This window comes from Urocitellus parryii, chromosome 7 (assembly GCF_045843805.1).
Source record: "Urocitellus parryii isolate mUroPar1 chromosome 7, mUroPar1.hap1, whole genome shotgun sequence".
In the NCBI taxonomy this organism is placed as follows: Eukaryota; Metazoa; Chordata; class Mammalia; order Rodentia; family Sciuridae; genus Urocitellus; species Urocitellus parryii.
In genome coordinates this window covers 169,250,960-169,278,511 of record NC_135537.1, presented here as the reverse complement: position 1 = coordinate 169,278,511, position 27,552 = coordinate 169,250,960, and the positions used below count along the sequence as shown (strand labels likewise).

Genomic DNA, 27,552 nt, shown 5'->3' with positions numbered 1-27,552 from the left:
TAGAAAATGCCGGCTTCGGCGAGGGCACTTACGGCCCACGGGCGGGGATTATGTAACCTTCCCAGAAGCCCCATCTCGCTTCTTCTGGGCGGTGGAGGGGTAGGTCTGGTGCTGTAACTGAGTTCGCGTTACGCCCCCCACGCCCAGCGCAGGCGCGGATGAGCCACACGCATTCTACGTAACGGACGGCAGAGATTACGTGAAAAGAGGGGCGGTGTGACTGAGCTACCTGCTTCTGCCTTGTCTTACTGGCATAGCCGCCAGTAAACCTCGGCGACGATAAAGGTGGTAGCCAGGCTGAGAAGCAAGGCCGCAGGAGCGCCCGGCGGGCTTTAAGCTCGGAAACAGGTAGGTAGCGGGCCGTGATGCAGTTAATCGGTGGGGCTGGGTCAGGCCGAGCGGCGACTGAGTTGCGTGGCCTATAATTCGGTCCTGTTTTTCACCTAACCAGCCCTTCTGCCCTGCCAATGGTGACATGCATCCATCCCCGCGACTTCTCATATCCCCTTTTTTTTAAGAATACGCACACACACACACATACATGCATACGTATATATGTTATATTAAATATTAAATCTTTGTTCACTCTTCTGGATCATTTTCTATTGGTCTTTTGGGGACTGGGGTAATTTTAGTGTGTTTTGGAATCTTCACAAAGCTCTGAGCAAATGCCAACCTAAAGGACAAAGTTAGAGGAAATTTACAACGTGAGGCCGGAAAAATGGAGCATAAACATTGGGATGAATGGATTCTCCATGGTGGAGAGAGACTAAACAAGGGTGGTTTGATAGATGCAACTACTTTCTGTAGTCAGCCTTCTCTGAAAATTGTTAACATAAAAAGAGGTTTTAACCAAACTTTTAAGGAGACAGAGGACTAATGTCAGAGGCCTCTTCTAAAATGACAGCAAAGAATGGTTGCTTTACTTACTCTTTCGTTTTTAAGTCCAGAGTCCGTCACTGAGAGACTACCCAGTGAGTTTATAGATAATAATCAAACCAGGCTTGTTAGTGCTTGTGCCCTGCCTTGGTTCAGTGTTCCCTAGCTTCAGGAGTCCTAGAGACTGGGCGACCTGGCACAGAGTTGTGCATTTGAGAAATGGGTTGACAGGTGCAGCAGAGACTTATGAGAGGAAAAGCCAATACACAAATGGCTTGTATAATATTAACCTAAATAACCTTGAAGGAGCCCTGTCACATGCTGAGTTATCTTAAAAATGCTTCTGTGTGTGTATTCTTAAAAGTTCCAAGTTAAAATTCAGTCTAAAATGACCATTCCGTTTTGCAGTCTATTAATCAAGTTGACAGCATCTGTTTGAAAAGGTTTAAGCCTGAGATCTGAAAAGGTGTGCCCTAAAATACTTTTTAATTCTTAAAAAGGTAATTAATAATGAAGGAACAGATACTTGTTGAGTGCCTTCTATGTGGTAGATACTACATGAGATATAAGCCCACCTCTTGGCTATTATGATTTGTTTCCAGATTTTCTTTGGGTGATTTCTCTCTTGAACCCCTCACCAATTCAGCTCTATACTTTCTGGTGATCCCATAGTGTGTCTCTTTTAAGCTCAAGTCTGTATCCTGAACTCTTATATTTCCATTTACTTTCTTTTTAAATAAGTACTAGATTGAATTTATTACCTTTTTCCTCATTATTTTTCTCCTTCGTTGTTCTTTATCTCAATGAAGGATGGCTTTGTCCAGCTATTCATTTTTATTTAAACAAAACTTGGAATCACTGCAGATCTTTATTCCCCATGTTCCCAGCATCTGGTTACTTTATGTTGCCAAATATAATTCTTAGTATCTGTCAAATCACTTTTACATTTCTGCCACTGCCAGTTAAATACTGTTTAATTATCTCAGCCACTTCTGAGTTTCCTGTGTTAAGTACCCTTCTAAGATTCATGCTGCCTATAAACTATGAAGATTAAGTTGCAAATCTGTATAGTTTTCCTATTTAAAATCCTTTAGTTGTTTCTAGTTATCCAAAGTTCTTGGTGTGTCAAATAAAGATTATCATTATCTGGCCACTGCTGTCCTTTTCAGCAAGTTAAGTCTGCAAACCCAATGCACAGCAAACTGAAATGTGTTATTTCAGGCCTTTGTGTCATAGCTGTTCCTTGTCTTCTTTCCCTAATGCAGAAAATATACTTTTATTTACAAAGAATTATTCTTTTAATTACAAGCATATATCATAGGAAAGTTAGAAAAAGAAAAAGAAAGACAATACCAATAACCATACCATACACACTAACTACTGTTCTTTGTAGATATATATACTTTCAAACCTTTTCCTTTATGTCCATTTGCTCCTAAAACAACATGGTTTCTAACTTCTTTGTAACAGATTTTAATGGGCAAAAGTAAGTTTGTTTGGATACATCCATAATTTAACCAAATAGTTTCAAAACTTGTACTGTCCTAAGTAATACTGTAATACATATTCTTTAAGCTAAATACCTGAGCAAATTTATGTCAGGAATTACATTTTACTTATCTTGGCATGATCATATGCTTAGTGGCATGGTAGTATACTTAGTGAAGGTATAGTTGATATAGTAGGATCATTTTATAGAAAACAGTGAAAGCCGGAAGAATTTTTATATTGTTTTGCAGGAATTGGTTGACCTTTGATGACTATTGAATCCTTATGTAACCAAAGTTGTTTTAGAAAGATGACAGTGGTTTTAAAGAAAGAGAAATAGGGAGTAGGAAAGAATTCAGTTTAGGATAATGCTGTGGTTTCTTAGCAGGTGGTGATAATTTGGATCATGGTGGCTTACAGAATCAAAGAATACATGGGGGTTTGATGACTGATTAAATTTCAAATGCAGAAGAAATGAGAAATTAGATATCTCATTTTTAAAAACAAGACTGGAAAAAATGAGATTAACATTATAAAAATAGGGAAATTCAGATACCTGCTGAGTTTAAGATGACCATAGAGCAGGGGTCAGCAAACAAAGCCTTAGAGGTGGCCTTTGAACTAAGAATGCCTTACATTTTTAAAGAGTTATTTTTAAAGGGTACCCAACAGTGTATGCTCCACAAAGCCTAAAATAGTTACCAAGTATAGTATGGGGTAGCGGGGGGATTGTAGAGCATGAAAATGGACATGCCTTTTAGATAGCAGATGATGTAAGTCTCATGTTTAGATAAGAGGCAGGACTTTTAAAATAAACCTAAATGGTTGGGGTTTTGGTTTTTTTGATGTTGTTGTTGGTGGTGGTGGTTGTTTTTTGTTTTGTTTTTGTTTTTGTACTTGTACAGATTGAACCAGGGGCACTCAACCACTGAGTTACATCCTCAGCCTTATTAATTTTTTATTTTGAGACAAGGTCTTGTTTAGTTGCTTAGGACCTCACTTAATTGCTTAGGTTGGCCTTGAACTTGGGATTCTTCTGCCTCAGCTTCTTGAGCTGCTGGGATACAGGTGTCTGCCACAACTTTCGGCCCCTAAATGTTTTTTGTTTGTTTTATTTTTGTATATATTTTTTGACATTTGAAATTCAGATAACTTTATTTAAATTGAAAAACAATTCTTAAAATTGCATTTAAAGTCAAGACCCTTTTGTTATAAAAATCACCAGAAGTATTTCTAAGTAAGGCAGAAAGAAGTATTTTTAGGTTAACAAAACCAGATTTGATTTTGGATTTTATTCTTAAGCTGTAGAGGAAGGAAAGGGAAAATTAGGTTATTTACAGAAAACATTATCTACATATGTATTCAGTTACAAATTTGGTGACAGAAAAGACTTTCAGTCTTTTAGAAGCAGTTCTCAAAGAGCTTAGTTTTATTTCCTCAGATTTTAAGAATGCCTAAGATCCTTCTTCATCCTTGATCTTGGGAGCCAAATAATACTTTAAATGTCCCATGTCAGCAATTTTATACTCTACAACAAAGGGTACATCTGCAGACATACTGAGTGTTACTGTAGGAGAGAGTGGAGTGGCTTTTGTAAAGAAGTTCAGGTACCTCAGTGCAAAAGTTAGCTGAACTGGCTCATTCATCTCTATGATAACAGCTTCCTTTTCTTTATCAACATTATTTGTTTGAGACAACTTAATGTTTCCATTTCCAAGTTCTCCACTTGCAGAAAGTTTCACTCATCTTTTGCATAGGATATTACAACAGCATCTCCGGTATGACTGAGGTCTCGGCATATATGTGCAAATTCACCAGAAGGCATCTTTACTACACAACTGTACTCTTGTTCTGGAATTCCAAAGTTGTTCAACATTAACTTCATTTCATAGTCTGAAACTTTCTCTTAATTCGGTGCTTCAAATACTAGCGCCAATGTATCCGCATTATCTTCAGCCCTTAATGTAATAATGTCTTCATTGCCAGCACATTTTAGTATTTTGGACATGCTGGTGAGGTTCACCCATGGCCAGGTTGCGATCACAGCGGTATGTGTCGAAGCCCTCGGAGCACAGGGTGAGCTGACCAAGGAGATGGGAGTCCATACTCTGAAGGTTTACACCACCAGAGCTGATGTCCCAGCAGGCCTCGTTGATGAGGTCCTTGAGGGCTTCCAGCACCTTCTTCAGGATGGACCCCTGGACCAGACGCTCCTCGAACATGGTGGTGAAATCTAAGACACAGCTACGGCTGGGCAGAAAGCAGTAAGGCCTATTCGGAGTTTAGGCTTCCCAAGGCCCAGAGAGAGTGGGCGAACACAGCAGAGACTGAGACCAGAGAAGACGACCTGTTTGTTTGTTTTAAATATATTTTTTTAAGTTATAGATGGACTCACTACCTTTATTTTATCTATTTACCTTTATGTGGTCTGAGAATCGAACCCAGGGCCTCACACATACTAGACAAGCACTCTACCACTGAGCTACATCCCAAGCCCCATTAGCTACTTCCAATGCAGCATAAATGCCTTAACTGTTGGATAAAATGATTGCATTGTTTTTCATATTTTCATATAAGATATTTTGTTTGTCGCAGATATTTTTTCATTATTTTTGTTAGTTCACAAACTTGTTCAGATGTTAGAATACTTACTATTCTTTTCTGAAAGCTATAAAATGCTGGTAATGTTGCATTCTACCATATACACTAGAAACAGTTTGTTAGTAAATTACTACTCTAAGTAATATAAAGCCACAGCTTCCAGCTTACATTTGAGAAGCAACTTGAAAATGGCTCAGCACAGATTCTGAAGACAAAACTCTGGAATCAAATCACATGTCTGTGTCATGTGGTAGTTGTATTATTTAACATCTCGACCTGATTTTCCTTATCTGTGAAATGGGGATTTGGGTAATTATGCTTTCCTTAGAGGATTGTTATGAGGATTAAAACATTTGCTTTTCGTGGATTAAATCAGTTGCTTTTCATAAAGCTTTTAGGACAGTACCTAGCACTTAATGTTTTAAGTGAATACTCTTATAACATGTGCAGGCACATATAAAAAATTGATCTAAGGGCAAATGGCATTTTTGTGTGTTTGTGCAGTGGTGGGAATCAAGCCCAAGGCTTTTGACATGTACTGAGCGACATCCCCATCCTTGCATAGCTTGTTTACAGATTATTTTTGTTATCACTAATAGGTAAATAGTTGTATCTTATTCTTTCATGATATGTCTTTTTCATTGTCTTTAGAAAGCTTTGTATAAGCTCTCAAGTATATGTTGAAAAAAAGAAAAAAATTTCCTTTATGGAACACTCAGTTGAAATGGAAAAAAATTTTCAGAGACCCCCACCCTAAAGAAATTACATGATTTGTCCAAGATTTTACAGATAACTAGTAACAAGGTCTAAACTAGATCTAAGCCTCTTGACCTGACCTTTTTTTTTTTTTTTTTTCTATGATGTTTTTGAAATCTGAGAGTATGGAGTAAGAGAAAAACAGGAGAGCTGGAGATGTGGCTCAAGCGGTAGCGCGCTTGCCTGGCATGCGTTCGGCCCGGGTTCAATCCTCAGCACCACATACAAACAAAGATGTTGTGTCCACCGAATACTAAAAAAATAAATAAATATTAAAAAATTCTCTCTCTCTCTCTCTCTCTCTCTCTCTCTCTTAAAAAAAAGAGAGAGAAAAGCAGGAGAGGTTTTTTATTTTAAATTTAAATTTTTATTTTCACTATTTACAAAGTCTGTTATATGTAGAATAGAGTTCATTTTAAGGCTCTTTGTTTTGTTTTTTAATCTTATTTTTAAGGTGCAATGAAAGCTTTCTGTGCTTTCTTTGTTGTTGTTTTGGTGTTCGGGAGTGTCTCTGAAGCCAAGTTTGATGATTTTGAGGATGAGGAGGACATAGTAGAGTATGATGATAATGACTTTGCTGAATTTGAAGATGTCCTAGAAGATTCTGTTACTGAATCTCCTCAACGGGTAATAACTACTGAAGACGACGAAGATGAGACCACTGTGGAATTGGAAGGGCAAGATGAAAACCAAGAAGGAGATTTTGAAGATGCAGATACCCAGGTGGGGTTTTCTTTCATTGATTTTTTTTCCCCCCAATTTGGAGGAGGGAAATTTTATAACTAGCACTTCTCAAATATTAGAAATAAGACACAGATCTAGGGAGACCTTTACTCTCTGGAATCTTCATTTTTCTTCAGTAGATAGAGTTTTCCCTACTGAAAAACAATTTGTGATGTTTCCACCTTTTACATTAAAAAATATGGTAAATTGTGTTTTCCTCCTCTATGGCAATCCTGGCTAGGAAGGGGCTAGAGAATAGATATTGTGTATGGGTGAGGATAGTCATCATTTAGGTTTAGAACTTTGGATTCTAAAGTATGGGGAGACATCATTTTTGTGTTTTGGGGTTTTTGTCTCATCTTTATTGAAGTTTAGTGACAAATGAAGATTACATATATTTAAATTGTACAACATGGTGTTTTGATATGTGTATACATTGTGAAGTGATCATCACAAACTAGTTAACATATTGTCACCTCACATAGTTTTCTTTATTTGTATGTGTAATGAAAATACTTACCATCTGTTCTCATAGCAAATTTTAAGTATATATAATATTCTACTAATTATTACCATGCTATATTGTACATTAAGTCTCCAGAACTTATTTATTTTAGGACTGAAAGTTTGAACACTTTGATATTTTGCTAAAAACATCTAATATCTCTGTTCTGGGCTTTCTGTTAACAAGTTCTCTTTTCCTTTACAAATGTTGCCTGCAAAATGAGACACTATTGCTGGTGACATTTGTAGAGAAAAACAGATTGTGCCTCATTTTTGTAGGAGGGAGATACGGAGAATGAACCTTATGATGATGAAGAATTTGAAGGTTATGAAGACAAACCAGATACTACTTCTAGCAAAAATAAAGACCCAATAACAATTGTTGACGTAGGTATACAGGGTTCTGAATTCTAAATTAACCAACAAAACATCTTGATGTCATTAATTCCAGAAATATAATTAGTGACATATGGATGGTGGTGATGTAATAGTGGAAATTGAGAAATAGCTTAACATCAGTTATTCTGATAAACATCTATACCTAGAAATCTGTGGTAGTGCACCAGTTAAGCATGCAAAGACCCTGGGCTTGATCCACAGCAGCACCACCAATCCAAAAAAAAATATATCATATCTGGAAAAAGAATGGCTATTTTATTCTAGTTCTCCTAGTTTTATTATCAAGAAATAAATAATGTATAACTAATTAGAATAAATAAATCAACAGGCATGGTGGTGCATGCCTGTAATCCCAGTAGCTCTGGAGGCTGAGACTGGAGTATCACAATTTCAAAGCCAGCTTCAGTGACTTAGCAAGGCCCTAGGTAACTCAGTGAGATCCTGTCTGTAAGTAAAATATAAGAAGGGTTCGGGATGTGGCTTAGTGGTTAAGTGTTCCTGGGTTCAAACCCCAGCACACACTAAAAAAGAAATAAATAAACAGGTATACCATACACTGGATATATTTTGGGGTGGGACTCAGAACCAAGTTAATACAAAGAATTTGCCAGCTTTTCATCTCATCTGATTCTCTTTAGCATTTCCTTAAAGAATCTTTTACAAAACTAAGTTAAAAAACCAAAATAGGCTTATTTCTCCATGTATAATCATATTCAGTGACAGTTATATAAGAGATTTATTTCTACTTATGGGTTTTCTCATTTTTCATATCATTATTAAACTCTTATCATTCAGCCTTATCCAATATTAAATGGAATAATTTTGATTCTTTAGGTACCTGCACACCTCCAGAACAGTTGGGAGAGTTATTATCTAGAAATTTTGATGGTGACTGGTCTGCTCGCCTATATCATGAACTACATTATTGGAAAGAATAAAAACAGTCGCCTAGCACAGGCCTGGTTTAACACTCATAGAGAGCTTTTGGAGAGCAACTTTACCTTAGTGGGTAAGTTAGGCCAATATATGTCCAGCTCCCTGCTTGAAAATAGTCTGGTAAGAAGTGTTTATTCCCTTCAGCATAAGCATCTAACTGCTTTCAGTAAATGCTAAAGAGGATGCATTTTCTTGTCACAGTTTTTTTTTTTAATTGGTCCATTATAATTATATGTAATTCTCGGATTCTTTGTTACATATTTGTACATGCACATAATAGAGTAATGTGATTTGTTCAGTTTTGTTCCCTAGTACCTTACCTTCGTGCATTTTTTTCTAAGTATAAGCATCCAGTTGCTTTCATGTACTGCTTGAAGAGGATACATATTTTTTTTTAAGTTTAATGTACTGAGTATATTGCATTTATGTAATAATTTCTTTATCTTTTATCAAACAATAGTATAATTGCACTATGCATGATGGTGCACCCCTGTAATCCCAGTGGCTCAAGAGGCTGAGGCAGGGGGGATCATGAGTTCAAACCTGTCTCCAAATAAAATACAAAATATGGCTGGGAATGTGGCTCAGGGGTTGAGTGCCTCTGAGTTCAATCCCTGGTATCCTCCCCATACCCCAAAAAAGTTGATAAACTTCTGGTTGAAACTATGAAATTTAGACATTATAAGTAACTCGATAAATGCTTTCAATTCACCTTTAGAAATTGGAAGTCCTGCTGGGCACAGTGACACATTTCTGTAATCCCAGCCACTTTTGAGGCTCTGGCAGGGGATCACAAGTTTGAGGCCAGACTGGGTGACTTAATGAAACCTAGGGTCTTTTTTAAAAATGGCTAAGAATGTAGCTCAGTGGTAGAGCACTTGCCTAGTATGCTCAAGGACCTAGACTCAATCTCTAGTACTGTACTATCCAAAAAAAAGGAAGAAAAGAAAAGAAGTTGGAAGCCCCTTAAATTTCTCTCCAGTTCAAAGGTACTGAATCTTCTGATGAGATATACACTGAAGTACTTGGAGGAATATCTGTAACAGTGCAGTATAAGAAGTGGGGTGGACTTCCCTCACATGAACCTCTACTTGTCATTTTAACACTTTTTTTGTTGTTTTGGCGGCAGGGGGTTGCTATATTGGGAATTAATTCCTGGGCTTCACACATGTTAGGAAAGTACTTCTGAGTGACACTCCCAACATTTTTTTATTGTGAGACAAATCTCACTGAGTTGTCCAGGCTGGCCTCAAACTTGCAATCCTCTTTCCTCAGCCTCCCAAGTAGCTAGGATATCAGATATGCTCCACTGCACCTCGGTATCACTTTATTCCACTTTAATAGTAAAAAGGGGGGCTGGGGTTGTAGTTCAGTGGTAGAGTGCTTGCCTAGCACGTGTGAGGCACTGGGTTCCAGCCTTAGCACCACATAAAAGTAAATAAATAGAATATATTGTGTCCATCTACAGCTAAAAAAATATTTTTTAAAATAGTAAATAGGGATCCATCAACTCTTATTTAGAAGACTTTTTTTTTTTTTTTAAAGAGAGAGTGAGAGAGGGGGGAGAGAGAGAGAGAGAGAGAGAGAGAATTTTTAATATTTATTTTTTAGTTTTCAGTGGACACAACATCTTTGTTGGTATGTGGTGCTGAGGATCGAACCCGGGCCACACGCATGCCAGGCAAGCGCGCTACCGCTTGAGCCACATCCCCAGCCCCTAGAAGACTATTTATATATTGTGCTAGGTACTTTGCATACATTGTTTCTTATTTACTCTTTGTAACAACACCATCAATTGGTATAATTTTTGTTTTCCTTAGGAGGTAACTGGAGAGCAGAAATATTAAAGCATGGCTGAACTATTAAATTGCCAAAGTCCATGCTATCTGTGATACTTTCACCTCTATGCAGTGGTTTTTCAGAGTATTTTTTGACCAGGAAATTGAAAAATATAAGCAGTTTTTGACTCATTGCCCTCCCTCTTGCTCCATTTTCATGTGGTTACTAGAGTCTGTTGTTTTTCATGGAGACAAACATTTTAAAAGTGAAAAGGAGCCCCTATTTCTTCCAGTCTGGATGGCCACATAGCATACAAGTCCCACTGAGTGATGAGGAGCCTTCCCACAGCTTTCGTGCCTACTACATGTTGGTATCTGAGGGCAAGTGCCATCTGCTCTGTTCTCCATGCATAAATTCACAGAGAAAAATGAAAGGATGACAACAGAAAATAGTATTGGAACAGTGGGTAGGAATCAACTTTGTGCAGGAAACTTTGGGAAATTATCTTATTATTATTATTATTATTATTATTATAGCTTTATAATTATACATAGTATTTGGGTTCATACTAACAAACTCATATATGCGTTGAGTTCGATTTCAGGTCATGATCATTCCTCCTCCCCTTCACCCCTTTTTTGCTTCCTTTACTCTATTAGACTTCTTTCGCTCCTCTGTTTATTTGTATTTGATTGGTTCTTTGGTTCTTTTTATTTATGCATAAAGGTAAAATTCCCTGTGGTATATTTATATTTGCATATATAACATGATTTTTTAAAGAATTCATTCTGCATTACTTCCCCTTAACCATCCCTCTGCTCTGCCCGTCAGTGGGAGATATTTTTACTATAGTCTGTCTAAAGTTGGTACAAAAAAAAAAAAGGAAAAGTTTGATGCTTTGGAAAGTGTGAAAGCTAGTGATTTTTTTTTCCTCTGTCAGGAGAGATAACTGAGGTTAATGAAACTTTTAAAGAATATCTAGGATTTGTCAACAGTTCTTTTAATAAGGATGGTTGGTTCATCAAGATGACGCAGTAACCCTCAAGAACTAGATTAACTAATGAGTAAAGAAGTATAAGAAATACATCAGGGATGGGGGTGTGGCTCAAGCTGTAGCGCGCTCACCTGGCATGCATGCAGCCCGGGTTCAATCCTCAGCACCACATACAAACAAAGATGTTGTGTCTGCCGAGAACTAAAAAATAAAATAAAAATAAATATTAAAAATAAATATTAAAAAATTCTCCCTCTCTTCTCTCTCACTCTCTCTCTCTTTAAAAAAAAAAAAAGAAAGAAAGAAATACATCAAATCTGGGCTGGGGATGTGGCTCAAGCAGTAGCGCGCTCTCCTGGCATGCATGCGACCCAGGTTTGATCCTCAGCACCACTTACAAAGATATTGTGTCCGCCGAAAACTAAAAAATAAATGTTAAAAATCTCTCTCTCTCTCTCTCTCTAAAAAAGAAAAGAAAGAAAGAAATACATCAAATCTATTAAAGCGTGAAAATGGAACATTAAACAAACTAGAAAAAAATAAGTAGTAGTAGGCTGGGGATGTGGCTCAAGCGGTAGTGTGCTCACCTGGCATGGGTTCGATCCTCAACACCACATAAAAATAAAAAATAAAGATATTGTGTCCACCTTAACCTAAAAAAATAAATATTTAAAAAAATAAGTAGTAGTAAAAGGAACAGTGCCAATCTATATAAATCTCTCTCCAAAAGAGATTCTATAAGATAACAAATTATTGTTACCTTAAAGTTATGATCATGTTGGAGTCAGGATAGAGGAAGGGTGTGATAATTAGGCCCCAAATTTTCAGTGAATCACATTAAGTGGTTTTACCCCTAGGAGATGATGGAACTAACAAAGAAGCTACAAGCACGGGAAAGTTGAACCAGGAGAATGAGCATATCTATAACTTGTGGTGTTCTGGAAGAGTGTGCTGTGAGGGAATGCTTATCCAGCTGAGGGTAAGTAACTTTTGGTCCAATGTATATCATCCCTTTTTTCTAAATGTGTTTCCTAATGTTCTAAATTCAATGTCTCATCTCTTCATGTTTGGTTTAAAATAAGGTTCAACTGGCAAGCATGTTATAGAGGATATTTGATAAAGCAAGTGATTTTCTCTCAAAGTCCTTTTCTTTATAGTAAGTAGAAGTTAAAACTATATTAACTCCTTATTTTTTTAGTTCCTTAAGAGACAAGACTTACTGAATGTCCTGGCACGAATGATGAGGCCAATGAGTGATCAAGTGGTATGTATTATATATGCTGGTTACAGATTAAATTTGTTACTTCTTTGACCTTATTCCATTTCTACCCGATTGTTATTAGAATTTCTGGCAACTTGTATCCCTTGCCAAAAAAATTGATCCTTTTCTATTTAAGCAGATCTTCTTTCACTCAGTGTACAACTATCTGGAGGCCTTAATGTGCTTTTTGGAGGGAAGGAGAAATACTCTACCACCACAGAGATCAGCTAAATTAGCCTTGATAGAGGGAAGAAGAATTGTCACAAATAGTTTGCCTTCATATCTACTTCTGCTTCTTATGTATGTCTTTGTTTTTGGCAAAAAGCTGGGTTTCTTCTCAAATTTTTTTGCTTCAGATAATTAATTTTGGTTGAAGGAACTCAAACCATGATTTAAGAACTTTATTGTTAGGCATACCTTCTTTCTTTTATTAAATTAACTTGTTAATCTGCCAATCTATCCTTTATTAGAATGCCACATTCCTCCTTCCTTAATTCTTTCAGTAAATAATTGTGTTGGTTCCTACTGGTACAAGAAACAAAAATATACAGAATATCTGGGCATGGTGGTACCCACCTGTAATCCTAGCATCTCTGGAGGCTGAGACAGGAGGATTGCAAGTTCAAAGCCAGCCTAGGCAAGGATCTCAAAACGAAAAATAAAAAGGACTGGGGATATGGCTCCATAGTAGAGCATCCTGGATTCTATCCTTAGTACTGAAAAACAACAATAAACAAAACAAGAAAAGGACAATTTCTTCTTTTATGTGAATTAATAAAATAAGAGATGTATAAGTGTATGTCAAAGTACAAAGTAGTGTTAAGTAAGTGTTGTATTAGTTTTATAAATTTAGTACTTTCAAATGTTATTGGATTGAAACTCTTTTTTTTTTTTTTTTTTTTTTTTTTTTTGATGCTGGAGATTGAACCCAGGAGTGCTTAACCACTGAGCCACATCCCCAGCCCTTTTTATATTTTATTTAGAGACAGGGTCTTGCTGAGTTACTTACGTCCCCACTAAGTTGCTGAGGCTGGCTTTCAATTGCAATCCTCCTGCCTCAGCCTCCCAAGCTGCTGGGATTACAGGAATGCACCACCATGCCTCACCTTGAAACTCATTATTTTAAAGATTTCAATTTTAGTTGTAAATCTACATCTTTTAATTTTTTTGTAATGTCGCCATTGATGACTTAATCCACTAAAGTTTAGAGCCTCATCAGTTAATATTCCTGTCATCTCTTTTCCCACCAAACATTAGTTAAAAATGAAGAAGCTGGGCACAGTAGTCCATGCATGTTATCCCAGCAACTTGGGAGGCTGAGGTAGGAGGATCTCAAGTTCAGAGCCAGCCTCAGCAATTTAGTGAGGCACTAAGCAACTCAGCAAGACTCTGTCTCTAAAATATAAAAAAGGGCTGAGGATATGGCTCAGTGATTAAATGCCCTTATATAAATAAGATGACAAGTAGGGCCATGTTTTGCCATATCAATCCCCACTACTCAAAAAAAATAAAAAAAGAAGAAGAAAATTTGCTGTAACCTCCTCAGCCATCTTTTCATAGAAATTATTCTTTAGTGTTTGAATCATGTTCATTTCTTTCCTGGAGTGTACTTACTCTTCTCTTTTTCCTCTGGGCCAGTCATCCTTTTTTCTCTCCTTTCCTCCCTCCTTTTCCCCTACCTCTCAAAGAGAAATTGCCTTAATAAACTCATGATTCTTTTTTTTTTTTTTTTAGTATTTTTTAGTTGTGGATGAACACAATAACTTTATTTTGCTTATTTATTTTTTAAATATTTATTTTATTTCTTAGTTTTAGGTGGACACTATATCTTTATTTTACAGGTATGTGGTTCTGAGGATCAAACCCAGTGCCCCATACATGCTAGTCAAGCACTCTACCACTGAGCCACAATCCCAGCCCCGCTTATTTATTTTTTATGTGGTGCTGAGGATCAAACCCAGTGCCTTACGTGTACAAGGCAAGTGTTCTACCATTGAGCCATAACCCCCATGATTGAGCCCATTGAGCCCACACCCATGATTCTTTTTTTTTTTTTTTTCTTGTAGGATTCTGTTTAAAGTGTTGACTTTGTATAATTTTCTGTCAATGTTGAAAGAGCAGAAAATTTTTCTTTTATGGCTGCTATTTTGCCAGATCTTACCCAATAGTAACATTTCTTTTTTCCATATTATTGGAAAAACTGATAATTATTTGACTCAAACATTTAAAAGTATAAATAAGATGACAAGTAGGGCCATGTTTTGTCATATCAGACTCTTTAGGCTTTTAATTTTGGCCCAATGCAAAATATTAATAGTTGTTTACTTGCTTTGGGGGTATTTTCCAACACCAACAGTTCTTTGATTCTCTGGACACCAATTGAGTTCTAACAATTCTATTCAATTCTGATACTATCTGCCTGGAGTTAGCTTAGATCCCACAGGCTGAAGGGTCCAATCCCACAAGACTATTCCTGTTTCAGAGGGTATTACAGATCCCAGGCCATCCATATTGCCATGTACAGTTCTGACTGATCAAAATATAAACTGGACATTTCTACAACCTCTGGCCAGGTTCGTTAATTTGTTAGATTATCTCACAGAACTCAGGAAAACATTTTACTTACATTTACTGGCTTATTTTTAAGGATATAACTCGGGAATAGCCAAATTAAGAGAGATAAAGGGTGGTACATAGGAGAGGGGTATGCATGGAGCATGACCTCTCTGAGCATTTTACTCTTCCAACAAGTTGATGAGTTCAATAACTTGGAAGCCCTCTGTATCTTTTTTTTTTTTTTTTTTTTTTTTAGTTTTCGGCGGACACATCTTTATTTGTATGTGGTGCTGAGGATCGAACCCAGTGCTGCGCACATGCCAGGCGAGCGCACTACAGCTTGAGCCACATCCCCAGCCCCCCTCTGTATCTTATTCAGGATTTTTTTTGTTGTTTGTGGTACTAGAGATTGAACCCAGGACCTTGAGCATGTTGGGCAAGTGCTGTTCACTGAGCTAAATCCCCATTCCTGTTCTGGAGTCTTTGTAGAACTCAATTTCCATTTTTCCTTTCTTTCCCAGATATCTTGAATAGGGCTTAATCAAGGGCTTAGCAGGGAAAGAAAGGAAAAATAGAAATTGATGACTAGCCCTATTTCTTTCTTTTTTTTTTTTTAACTTTTTTGTTTTGTTTTGAGAGAGAGAGGGAATATTTAATATTTATTTTTTAGTTTTTCGGCGGACACAACATCTTTGTTTTGTATGTGGTGCTGGGGATCGAACCCAAGCCGCACACATGCCAGGGGAGCGCGCTACTGCTTGAGCCACATCCCCAGCCCTATTTCTGATGCCATCTAGGAGCCAACCAAAGTCATTGCATTTCTTTTCTCAATAACAAAAGATACTCCAATCATTCATGCGATTCTAAAGGTTTTAGGAGCTTGGTGCCTGAAACCTGGGACAAAAACCAAATGTATTTCTTATTATAGCACATTTCCAATTAGGATCTTTTTGCATGGGTGGGTACCAGGGATTGAACTCAGGGGCACTCACCAGTGAGCCACAACCCCAGCCCTATTTGTATTTTATTTAGAGACAGGGTCTCACTTGAGTTGATTAGCACCTCACTTTTTGCTGAGGCTGACTTTGAACTCTCGATCCTCCTGCTTCAGCGTCCCGAGCCCTTGGGATTTTAGGTGTGTGCCACCGCACCCAGCTTCAGTTAGTATCTTGTTAATGCTGAATTTTGGACTTGAGTATACCTATATGAATCTGTTAGTATTCTATTGCTGCAGAACAAATACACAAATTTGGCAGCTTAAAATAACACCCATTTGTTATCTCACAGTTTGTGAAAATAAGTAGTCCAAGCATGGGTTCTCTGCTCAGGTCTTTGCAGGCTGAAATTAAGGTATCAGCAAGATTAAAGTTTCTTTCTTGGGCACCACTTTCTCAAGATCATTCAGGTTGTTGGCATAATTCAGTTTCTTGTAGTTGTAGATCTCTATTTTCTTTCTACTTACCAACTGGGAACCACTTTCAGCTCCTAGAGGCCACCCTCAGTTCTTTATCACTCATCTTTCTTTTAAGCCCTTTCACTCCTTGATTCTTTTCTTCTCATAGAGTCTCATCCTTTTTAAGGATTTGCATGCTTAGTGGGTATACCCAAGATAATGTCCCTTTTGGTTAACTCAAAATCAATCAATTAAGGACCTTTTGCCTTATAACAACATAATTATGGGAGTGATGCCACATCATACTTGCAAATCTCACTCAAGGGAGTTCTTAGGGACCATTTAGAAATCTACCTACCATTGAACCCAATAGTAAGCTTTGTTGTTTTGTTTTAAAAGCAAATAAAAGTAACTATGAATGATGAAGACATGGATACCTATGTGTTTGCTGTTGGCACACGGAAAGCTTTGGTGCGACTGCAGAAAGAGATGCAGGATCTGGTACGTCAAGTTTTTCCAACTGAAATATGTATAGAAACTGTGCTTCTTTATTAAATAAATTTTCATTGCACAAGACAATTACCTTACTCAAATGTTGTTAAGCTTTGAAATATGTTAATACAGATGCTTTTTTGAGGGGGAAATCTTTGTGCATAATCAAATGTCCTATCTTGTTTTCAAAATTTTCTTCCTCCAGAGTGAGTTTTGTAGTGATAAACCTAAGTCTGGAGCGAAGTATGGACTGCCAGACTCTTTGGCCATCCTGTCGGAGATGGGAGAAGTCACAGAGGGAATGATGGATACAAAGGTAAATGTAAAAAAGACTTATATTTGCCAGACCTGGCATTGAGAAGGCTTTTCCTAAAAGTCACCCTGTATGAATCCTTAATGTTAATGTATTAATTATGTATTCTTTTCTCACATCAATTCTGAAATACCATATTTAAGCAATAATTCAACTTGTCAGAAGTACTGTTTGATTAGTCAAGAAGTTCTCTGAATGAATAGCAAATTGTTTCTGGGATTGCTAATGACTTTCAGGTTTTTTGAAGGAGGAACACAACTTCAATTCTTTTCACCATGTCATTTGGTCTATAATTTTGAGCTTCAATTAGCATAGGAGAAGAGGGTGTTCAGAGAACCATTTCTTTCTTTTGGTTGTGTTATGGTAACAGTATATCTTATTTACATTAAATTATGGAATAACTCAGGGACAGTTCCAAATGTAAATTCAAGGTGACATGTTCATAAAGAATCCCTTGAGCCAGGCACGGTGGCACATACCTGTTATTCCAGTGGGCTCAGAGGCTGATGCAGGAGGATTTTGAGTTCAAAACCAGCTTCAGCAACTAAGTGAGGCCCTAAGCAACTCATCAAGACCCTGTTTCTAAATAAAATATTTTTTAAAAGGTTGGGGATGTAGCTCCGGGTTAAGTGCCCCTGGGTTCAATCCTTGGTATTAGAAAAAAAAAAAAAAAAGGAATCCTTGAATCTGGGTGTAGTAACAGGCTTGTAATCCCAGCAGGTAGGAAGGCTGAGGCAGGAGGATTGCAAATTCAAGGCCAGCCTCAACAATTTGGGGAGGCCCTAAGCAATTTAATGAAACCTTGTCTCAAAATAAAAAGGACTAAGAATGAAGCTCATTATTATTTTAGATTTTCATTCTTTCGTTCTTGTTTACAATTTTACTTTGAGACATATTTTCAGCTACTGTATAAGAATAGTATTAATTTCACTTTAGAGAGCTTCCTTATTTAAATTTAATTTTAGGGCTGGGGATGTGGCTCAAGCGGTAGCGCGCTCGCCTGGCATACGTGCGGCCCAGGTTCAATCCTCAGCACCACATACAAACAAAGATGTGTGTCCGCCAAAAACTAAAAAATAAATATTAAGATTCTCTCTCTCTCTCTCTCTCTCAAAAAAAAAAAAATAAAATAAAATAAATAAATTTAATTTTAAAACATTTTGGTCTGAGCAACATTCCAGGGGATTGAAGGGTGAAATGTTTATGAAAAAAGGGAAATGCATCAAAATCAACTTTAAAAAAAATAATTTTATTTTCTGTTTTTCAGATGGTTCACTTTCTTACACACTATGCTGACAAGATTGAATCCATTCATTTTTCAGACCAGTTCTCTGGTCCAAAAATTATGCAAGAGTACGTATGAGATAAAACGTTGGTATTGATATTTCTTGCTAGTTCTATGTTGAAACACCACAAAATGCTTCTCTGAGTTTTCTTACCAAATGAGTGAGAGAAGTTGATGATGGCATCCAAGTTTTCCTTTGCTTTGGTTGTATGCATCACAAGAGGTCATTGAAAAGCCAGGCAAGATAGTGCACACCTTTAATCCCAACAACTGGGTAGGCTGAGGCAGTTGAGAATTACAAGCTTGAGGCCAGCCTTAGCAATTTAGCTAGACCCTATCTCAAATAAAAAAAAATATATATATATAGCTCAGTGATAGAACACTTGCCTAGCATGTGTTAGGCCCTGAGTTCAAATAATCACCATTTTAGACGTGTTTGTGTGTGGGTGTTGCTAGGGATTGAACCAAGGTTGAACCCAGGGCTTTGTGCCTGCAAGGCAAGCACTTTACGAACTGAGCTATATCCCCAGCCCAAATAATCACCATTTTAAAGAGGACTGGGGATGTAGCTCAGTGGCAAATCCCTGGTACCAAAAAAGAGAGATGTCATTGAAAACCCATGGGAGGGCTGGGATCATGGCTCAGTGGTAAAGTGTGAGGCACTGGGTTCAATTCTTAGCACCACATAAAATAAATGAACAAAATAAATGTCCATCAGCAACTAAACAAAAAATTTAAAAAAGAAAGAAAAGCCCATGAGAGAGGAGGATGTAGCTCAGGTGGCACAGCACTTGCTTAGCATATACAGGCCTTGGTTTCAGTCCTCAGCAGGACCAAAAACATCAAGAAAGAAAATCTATGGGAGACAAACAAATGAGCCTAGCCTAGCCTACTTTGCACATGTCTGTGTCTATTTGCATCACACACTCAGTAAGGTTGATGAGAATGTTACAGAAATGATTGATACTAAGAAAATGGAAATTCTTGTTTGTTTGGTTTTTTTTTGTACCAGGGATTGAACTTGGGCATTCAACCACTGAGCCACATTCCCAGCCCTATTTGTATTTTATTTAGAAACAGGGTCTCATTGAGTTGCTTAGCATCTCACTATTGCTCAGGCTGGCTTTGAACTAGTGATCCTCCTGCCTCAGCCTCCCAAGCCACTGGAATTACAGGTGTGTGCCCTGGTGCCCAGCTTTTGTTTTTGTTTTTGGTGCTGGGGATTGAATTCAGGACCTTGCACATGAGTGCTTTACCACCATGCTGCATCCTGACCCTTTTTCTTTTATTCATTCATCATTCATTGTTTTGGTACTGGGGATTAAACTCAGGGGCATTTTACTACTGAGCTATATCCCCTGTCTTTTTTTTTTTTTTAATACCTCTATTTGTTTGAACCCAGTGCCTCACGCATGTTAGGCAAGCTCTCAAGCTCTACCACTGAGCCACAACCCCGGCCCCCCCCAGGTTTTTATTTATTTATTTATTTTAAAATATTTATTTATTATTTTTTTTTAGTTTTCGGCGGACACAACATCTTTATTTGTATGTGGTGCTGAGGATCGAACCCGGGCCGAACGCATGGCAGGCGAGCGCGCTACTGCTTGAGCCATATCCCCAGCCCAGTTTTTTTATTTTTTATAAAAAGGCTTTTTTTTGGGGGGGGGGGGGATAGTCTCTTGCTAAGTTGCCAGGGTTGGCTATAAACTTAGGAATCTCTCAAGCCTCCCAATTCGCTGAGATTGTAGACATGTAGCACTATGCCTGGTTTTTAATTTTTGAAACAGGGTCTTGCTAAATTGCCCAGGCTGGCCTCCAACTCGAAGTCCTCTTTCCTCATCTTCCCAAGTAGCACCACCACACCCAGCATTTTTTTCCCCAAATTTTATGATATTAGTCTGTCTATGATGTTTGACTTTTGTTTGATTACAAATCTATGTAATTGTGTATTTTGTCATTTATAGCCTTTTCTGGCTTCCTTCTTTAAACAGGTGATAATTATATCTTCTCCGAGCATATTATCATTTATTCCCAATCAGGTTTTTAGCTTTATAATAATATTGTCCTGTGTACATATTCAGGGCTTGGATTCATTCTTAAATTCACAGCCTGTCTCAGGAGGGCATCCTTAAGTTTCCTTGTCATGTAGAACTGGTTCCAATCTAAATTTTCAGTTGCACATTACTCTGATGGGCTGTGGAGTTGAGTATAATTACAAGGCTATCATCCCAGTGACTGGGGGAGGCTGAGGCAGGAGGATCACAAGTTTGAGGCCAGCCTCAGTAATTTAGGAAGACCCTCTCCCAAAAGATCAAAAGGACTGAGGTTATAGCTCAGTAATAAAATACCACTAAGTTCAATCATCAGTACCAAGTAAATAAATAAAGGTATCTGGGGGCCCTGGGTTTACTCCCTAGCATCTAAACAATAACAACAAAAAACTCATTCTGGATTTTAGTTGTAAGTGGGATTATTCAGATTATATCCCTCTAGATGGTATTGTATCATCCTTGCCTTGCAACACCAGGGACAAAATATCACATTAAAATATTTATCAAGCATTTTGAATTGTAGAAAGGGAGGATGATTGCCAGTCAAAGACTATAAATGAATCTTCAAGGACAGAACTAAATTATATTGTCTTCCCTCCAAATCCACAGGGGATTGATTCCAGGACTCCCCTCAGATACCAAAATTGAAGGATGCTCAAGTTCCTTACATAAAAATGCCGTACTCTTTGCATATAACCTATGCATATACTTCCATGTACTTTATAGATTGCTTAATAATACCTATTACAGTGTAAATGCTATGTAAATAGCTGTTGCTTTGGGAATGATGACAAGAAAAAAAAGTTTCCAAAATACATGTTTATTACAGATGAGATTCTTTTCCCAAATATTTTATAGAACCCGTAGATATGGAGGGCCAATTATATGTTATAGTAGATTATCTCTAAATTTCTTCAGAGGCTAACTCAAGTAAGATGCTTTATTGTGGGAAGATAGCATAGAAGTTGGAAATAAAATATAATTCATCAAAATAAATAAGACAGGCAGGGTGGCACAAACCTGTAATACCAGGTACTTGGGAGGCTGAGGCCAAAGGATCACAAATTCCAGGCCACCTTTGACAATTTAGCAAGACCCTGTCTCCAAATTATTTAAATTTTTTTTTTTTTTTTTAAAGACTGGGGATTTAGCAGAGTGGTAGAGTGTCTTTGGGTTCAATCCTCAATACTGAAAAAAAAAAACCCCACAAAACTACGAGTGTCATATAAAATATGGACCTCATACTTAAATGTAGATTCATTTCTGACTCCCCAGATGAGATGGAATATATCCTGCCTGCAGGGGACATCACCACTGGAAGTATTCAAATTGAAAGATAAAGGTCACTTGGGAATGCATTCATCAGATAGCCAAGTAGACCAGATGACCTTAAGTCTCCTTCAGGCCCAGAGATTATATTTGACTTGGGGATGCCAAGGCACTTACTGTGCTGATTATTTGCAGGTATCTGTCTAAATGAATCAGATGACTTGTGAACATGGAAAATGTCTTTCTTATGTTGTGTCTTAAAAGACTTTTCTTTTATGACAGGGAAGGTCAGCCTTTAAAGCTGCCTGACACTAAGAGGACACTATTGTTTACATTTAATGGTAAGTGTTCTGGGTCCTGTCTTGGTTTTCTATGAGATGACCTTAAGGAGATATAGTTCTTTTGCAACTGATAGATGTAAAATTACATTAAAACTAATAACCTCATGCCTGATTTGATTGATTTCTGAGTTTCTTCAAGAAAATCACATTTTATATATTTTAATCATTCTATATATTTTAATTTTCTGCTAGAAAACTTGGAGAAAGGAGTCTATTAACATTAAAAAAAATTTTTTTTGGTGACTCAGGTATTAATGCTGCCATTAACTCAATAGAAAATTGACTTTGTTTTCCAGTGCCTGGATCAGGTAACACTTACCCAAAGGATATGGAGGCTTTGCTACCCTTGATGAACATGGTGATTTATTCTATTGATAAAGCCAAAAAGTTTCGGCTCAACAGAGAAGTAAGACCCAAAGCCTTTATTACAAACTGATACCTTTAATTATTGTTTTTTTTCTCTGGGTAGGACTCTAGAGGGAGCGGCTGTCAATGATTTCAGTGATTGAATTTTTGCTAGATGATTTGAAAGTGCCAGATGGAAATAGTTTAATGCAAGAATTCTGAGTGAAATTTTACTTTTGTGGCATAGAGATGGATTTCTTATTAAAGACTTTGTCTTTTTGGGAAAGGGCAAACAAAAAGCAGATAAGAACCGTGCACGAGTAGAAGAGAACTTCTTGAAACTGACACATGTACAGAGACAGGAAGCTGCACAGTCCCGGCGTGAAGAAAAGAAAAGAGCAGAGAAGGAGCGCATCATGAATGAAGAAGATCCTGAGAAACAACGCAGACTGGAGGTAAGACAGACTTACCTTATCACTGGGGCAATACTAAGATTTTTATTATAAGGATTCCTGTTTGTACCACACTGGCTGTTCAGGTAATCCTATATTGGAATGTACACAAGCTAAAAGTTTAGTTTTTTTCATGGTTGTTTTTAAATTTTTTTTAGATGTTGATGGACCTTTATTCATTTATTTATATGAGGTACTGATACTCGAACTCAGTGCTTCACACATGCTGGGCAAGCACTCTACCACTGAGTCACAACTCCAGCCCCAGAAATTTGGATTATTAATAGCACTAAATGAAGTTGCTATATAAAGTTTAAGATTTGATCATAGAATCAGAGAATTCTAATACTTTTGTGTGTATTTTTCAAGTTATTATCTCAAATGTAAGCTTCTTAGGCTCTAGTGTGTTATTTAAATATAAGCATGTTCTGATAATTTTATGAAATAAAATGCCCTAATCCAGCACTAAAACTTATACATCTGGTTAAAAAAGAAGAGAACAAAGTCCTGGAAATTGTGAATTTAAATGAGAATAATCTTGAAGATTAAAGAAAATCTTTCAGAGCAAAAGGGACATGTTGCCCCAAAAAATGTGAGCGTCTATGTGCACTGCAGTTGCCAGTGAGGTGTTAACTTGGCAAGGATAACTGAAGTGCCCAGGATATAACTCTGCCTGCATCTCTCTCATTGTGTTTCTTTTTCTTTTTTTCTTTTTGGTACTGGGGATCAAACCCAGGGGTGCTTAATCACTGAACCACATTGTCAGCCTTTTAGAATTTTGAGACAGGGTCCCACTAAATTGCTTAGTTTGCTAAGTGCTGAGGCTGGCTTTGAACTTGCAATCCTCCTGCCTTGGCCTCCCAAACTACTGGGATTACAGGCATAAACCACTGTGCCTGGATTTCATCATGCTTCATTTGGTTTGGTTTGGGTTAGCTCATGGGCATTTCCCCCTAAAAATTTAGCTATGTTTATGCAGTCTTCTTTATAAATGAAATGACTCTTCAGTGTATACACATAAAAAATCTATACAGGAATCATTAAGAGGTAATGCCTTTCATTTTTATATGAAAAAGGAAGTTCTGTTCTTTCTAAGATTCGAATCTAAAGTGGGTTAAAGGAAAAAGGAGACCCAGAACTTGAGTTAAATTGTAAGCTTTTTGTGAATGTAAACCATTTGGGTTTTTTTTTTTTTTTTTTAGAACCACTGCTTTATTTTATTTTTCTTTAAATATTTTTATTAGTTGTTGATGAATTTTAAAATTTCATTTATTTATTGATATGTGTTGCTGAGAATTGAACCCAGTGTCTCACACATGCTAGGCAAGTGCTCTACCACTGAGCCACAACCCCAGCCCTAGAATCACTGCTTTATAATATCTGGTCTGGAAACCTTATGAGAAGATCCAGTGAACTAAATGGAATAGAAGTCAAGAAAAAAGTTATAATCGATTTCTTTTTCTTTTTTGGGTGGAAGGAGGTACCAGAGATTGAACTCAGGGGCACTCAACCACTGAGCCACATCCTCAACCCTATTTTGTATTTTATTTAAAGACAGGGTCTCACTGAGTTGCTTAGCGCTTTGCTTTTGCTGAGGCTGGCTTTGAACTCTGGATTCTCCTATCTCAACCTCCCCAGCTGCTAGGATTACAGGTGTGCACCACCCTGCCCAGTTCATAATCAATTTCTGACTGACTTAACTTATTCATATGTTTAGCAATACTGGGGATTCAACCCAGGTGTGCTTTTCCAGTAAGCTACGACACCCTTTATAATGTTTTATTTTGAGATAGGGTCTCATTGAGTTGCTGAGGCTAGCCTTGAACTTGGCAAGGATAACCTTCAACATGCTATTCTCCTGCCTCAGCCTCCTAAGTAACTGGATTAAAAGCATGTGCTGGTGCTGGGGCTCAGTGGTAGAGCACTTGCCTAGCATGTGTGAGGCATTGGGTTTGAGTCTTAGCACCACATGTAAATAAATAAAATAAAGGTCCATTGACAACTAAAAAAAATTTTAAAAAAAGAAGCATGTGCCCACTGGCCAGTCACAGTGGAGCATACCTGTAATCCCAGCAGCTAGGGAAGCTGAGGCAGGAAGATCGTGAGTTCAAAGCCAGCCTCAGCAACTTAACAAGGCCCTAAGCAACTCAGTGAGATCCTGTTTCTAAATAAATTATAAAAAGGGGGTAGGGATGTGGCTTGTGTGCTCAATCCTCAGTACCAAAAAAAAGAATGTGCCACTGTGGCCAATTTCTGACTTGAATGGCTCATTCATAGAAATGAGCTAGACCTCCCTGCCACTGCTAGGATGCTTTTTGTTTGTTTTGTTTTCCTATATATTTAATGAGAAAAATATACATAGAAGTCAAAATTACCATATAAAAATAATATAACAATCCCTCAAACACCCCCATCCCTAAAGGTAATCACTATAAACACTATTAAAGGTAACACTGTTTATATAGTTTTCCCTTTGTTTATATATCCATTCATATGCTAAGTGTATATATTATCTTTTCTTAAGTAAATCAGCTTATAAATACAAGTCTTTCAAGAAAGTAATATCTTCCTACATATGAGCTTTTTTATTTCTTAAGGAAAAGAGACCTGGGAGATATCTGTATATATGTACATACATGTGAATATATATTTCTTCTAAGATTATTTCAGAAAATAAAAAATATATAAATATGTAGGTATGCATGTATGCACCTATTTATGAAAAATACTTTTAATGGATATTGCTTATAAGAAGTTGTATCTATTTACACTTTTAACATTGTATGAAATCTCTTCACTCACATCTTTTATGAAAAAACATTATCAGTTGTTTGAAGTTATAAATCTGATAGGAAATGGTTTCTTGCTTTACAATTTTTTAATTATTGAAGGTGAGCATTTTTCACATGTATTGGTCTTGGCATAAGATGTCACTTAAATATATTAACATAAATATGTTTTTAAATCATGATACTGTATTCTAGTATCTTGGGAGATGCAGATGTACATGCGGGTATAATACGTAATATGAAAAGTAGGGATGGATAATGCTGGGGAAAGATTTGATGGTGGTGGAGAGAGAGATTAAGAGTGTGGGAAGAGGATGTTGGGAGAATATCTGACTACTTTATATAACTGTCCCAGAATAATATAGCTTTTGACATATATGCTGTAGCTGTTTGCTACTAGGCTCTCACAGTAGGCAGAGCAGGGGAGGGGGAGTTATTTCCTCCTTTGTGAACCCAAACTCAGAATGTGATTCTATTAAAGTGGCATTAATATTGATATTTCAGTTTTTCAACTACTTAGATGATAGGACACCTATGGATTAATAAACATTCTCACTTACTGCAGTATTGGTGGGTAGTTCTCTATTATTTGTGGGGGAACCTAACACAGTCAATAGTTCCCAGACCAGGAATTTACAAATCATTCTTTGAAACAATTTGTTATACTATCAAGAGTTAACTCTCTTCTAGAATGTTATTTGTGCTACAGGCCTAAGTTTTTGCTTTTGCTTTTTTTTTTTTTTTTTTTTTTTTTAATGTGCTTAGAACTAAGTTTGGGTTCTTTCTCTCCTTCCTGTCTTAGGAAGCTGCATTGAGGCGTGAACAGAAGAAATTGGAGAAGAAGCAAATGAAAATGAAACAAATCAAAGTGAAAGCCATGTAAAATCATCCCAGAGATCCGAGTCCTAATTCCACCTATAAGCTCTGAGTTCATAGGAAACATAAAAAACACCAGTCGTTTTTCTCACTTTAAAGTTCAGATACTCTCTGTGCTGAGAAATCCTTATTTCATCATCTATTCTGCTCTTGGTTTGGAGTTTTACAGAGGTTGTAGATACATTGAAAGGGCTCTATTTCAGTAATTTTCTTCCAGATAATCAAATTATTTTGATTATTTTATAAAAGAAATGGTATATAAAATGTAGTTTTCAAATATTTTTTAAATTATAACATGAATCATCAATGCTTTTAATGTTTTAAAGTTTGAAGAAATATCATGAAATTTACAGGTAAATAATTAGGTTGTTGCTTTTTGTTTAAACTAAGCAGATGGAGTAGCTATGGAACCTGACTCTAAACCAAGATTCCACAAATAACTACTGGAATTGCACAATAAACATTGCTTGATGTTTTCTTCTGTGTGTACATTGAACTTGTGAAAAAGTAAAATTTAGAACATTATATGTGGTGACGAAATTTCAGGAAACTCAGTACATAATGCAGTATGTTTTGTAGGTGGGAGGTGCTGATGGCAGTATTATAGGAAATCTGTAGGTGTTAGGATACTGATACGTACATGGAAAATTCTAGAGGTAGGTAGTACATGAGCATGGTTTTCTCCTTACCTGATACTATGAGCTAATGACAATGTGAATGCTGTATTTTCAAAGGTTTTATGTTATTTTCTTGAGTACCAAGTGCATGCAAAATTAATTGCTACATCCAGATCAGATCAGCAATCAGATCATTGGTCTATGTGAAGTCACAAATATTTTTCTTCTTGATTAATGCCACCTATTGGATGTTCATGGAGAAGCTCTGCTGTGTTATGGCTGTGTACCTTTGCTTCTCCCTCTGCTTTCTCTCTTCTACAGTTGGGGCTGGGTATGTCCTTTCAAATAGCCAAAAACATGCATAAATAATACTTAAAAAACTGAGCCTCCCTAAACTATTGAGAGTTCTTTCTGCCTCTTGAGGAAGAAACTCTTGTGGGAGAGGCCCATCTA

The 27,552-nt window shown here is 37.0% G+C and overlaps 1 protein-coding gene and 1 pseudogene across 1 annotated transcript; one reads left to right on the top strand and one right to left on the bottom strand.

The window, feature by feature from the left end:
- The first annotated feature begins 55 nt into the window (after nt 1-55).
- On the top strand, nt 56-26,958 carry Ccdc47 (coiled-coil domain containing 47). The gene is made up of 13 exons (XM_026402280.2): nt 56-348; nt 6,179-6,447; nt 7,231-7,338; nt 8,185-8,359; nt 11,917-12,038; nt 12,258-12,323; nt 16,669-16,770; nt 16,967-17,077; nt 18,342-18,427; nt 21,962-22,020; nt 22,317-22,426; nt 22,653-22,820; nt 26,409-26,958. Exons 2-13 carry the CDS (start codon nt 6,184-6,186, stop codon nt 26,487-26,489), a joined length of 1,452 nt encoding a protein of 483 aa, XP_026258065.2. The 5' UTR covers nt 56-348; nt 6,179-6,183; the 3' UTR covers nt 26,490-26,958.
- Nucleotides 3,520-5,239, bottom strand: LOC113192213 (proliferating cell nuclear antigen pseudogene; annotated as a pseudogene).
- Nucleotides 26,959-27,552: the final 594 nt, after the last annotated feature.

Coding starts and splice junctions, on each gene's coding strand:
- Ccdc47 (XM_026402280.2), top strand. CDS start 6,184: ATGAAAGCTTTCTGTGCTTTCTTTGTTGTTGTTTTGGTGTTCGGGAGT. Junction 18,428..21,961: donor GGTCCAAAAATTATGCAAGA/GTACGTATGAGA, acceptor CTTTTATGACAG/GGAAGGTCAGCCTTTAAAGC. Junction 22,821..26,408: donor AGAAACAACGCAGACTGGAG/GTAAGACAGACT, acceptor TTCCTGTCTTAG/GAAGCTGCATTGAGGCGTGA.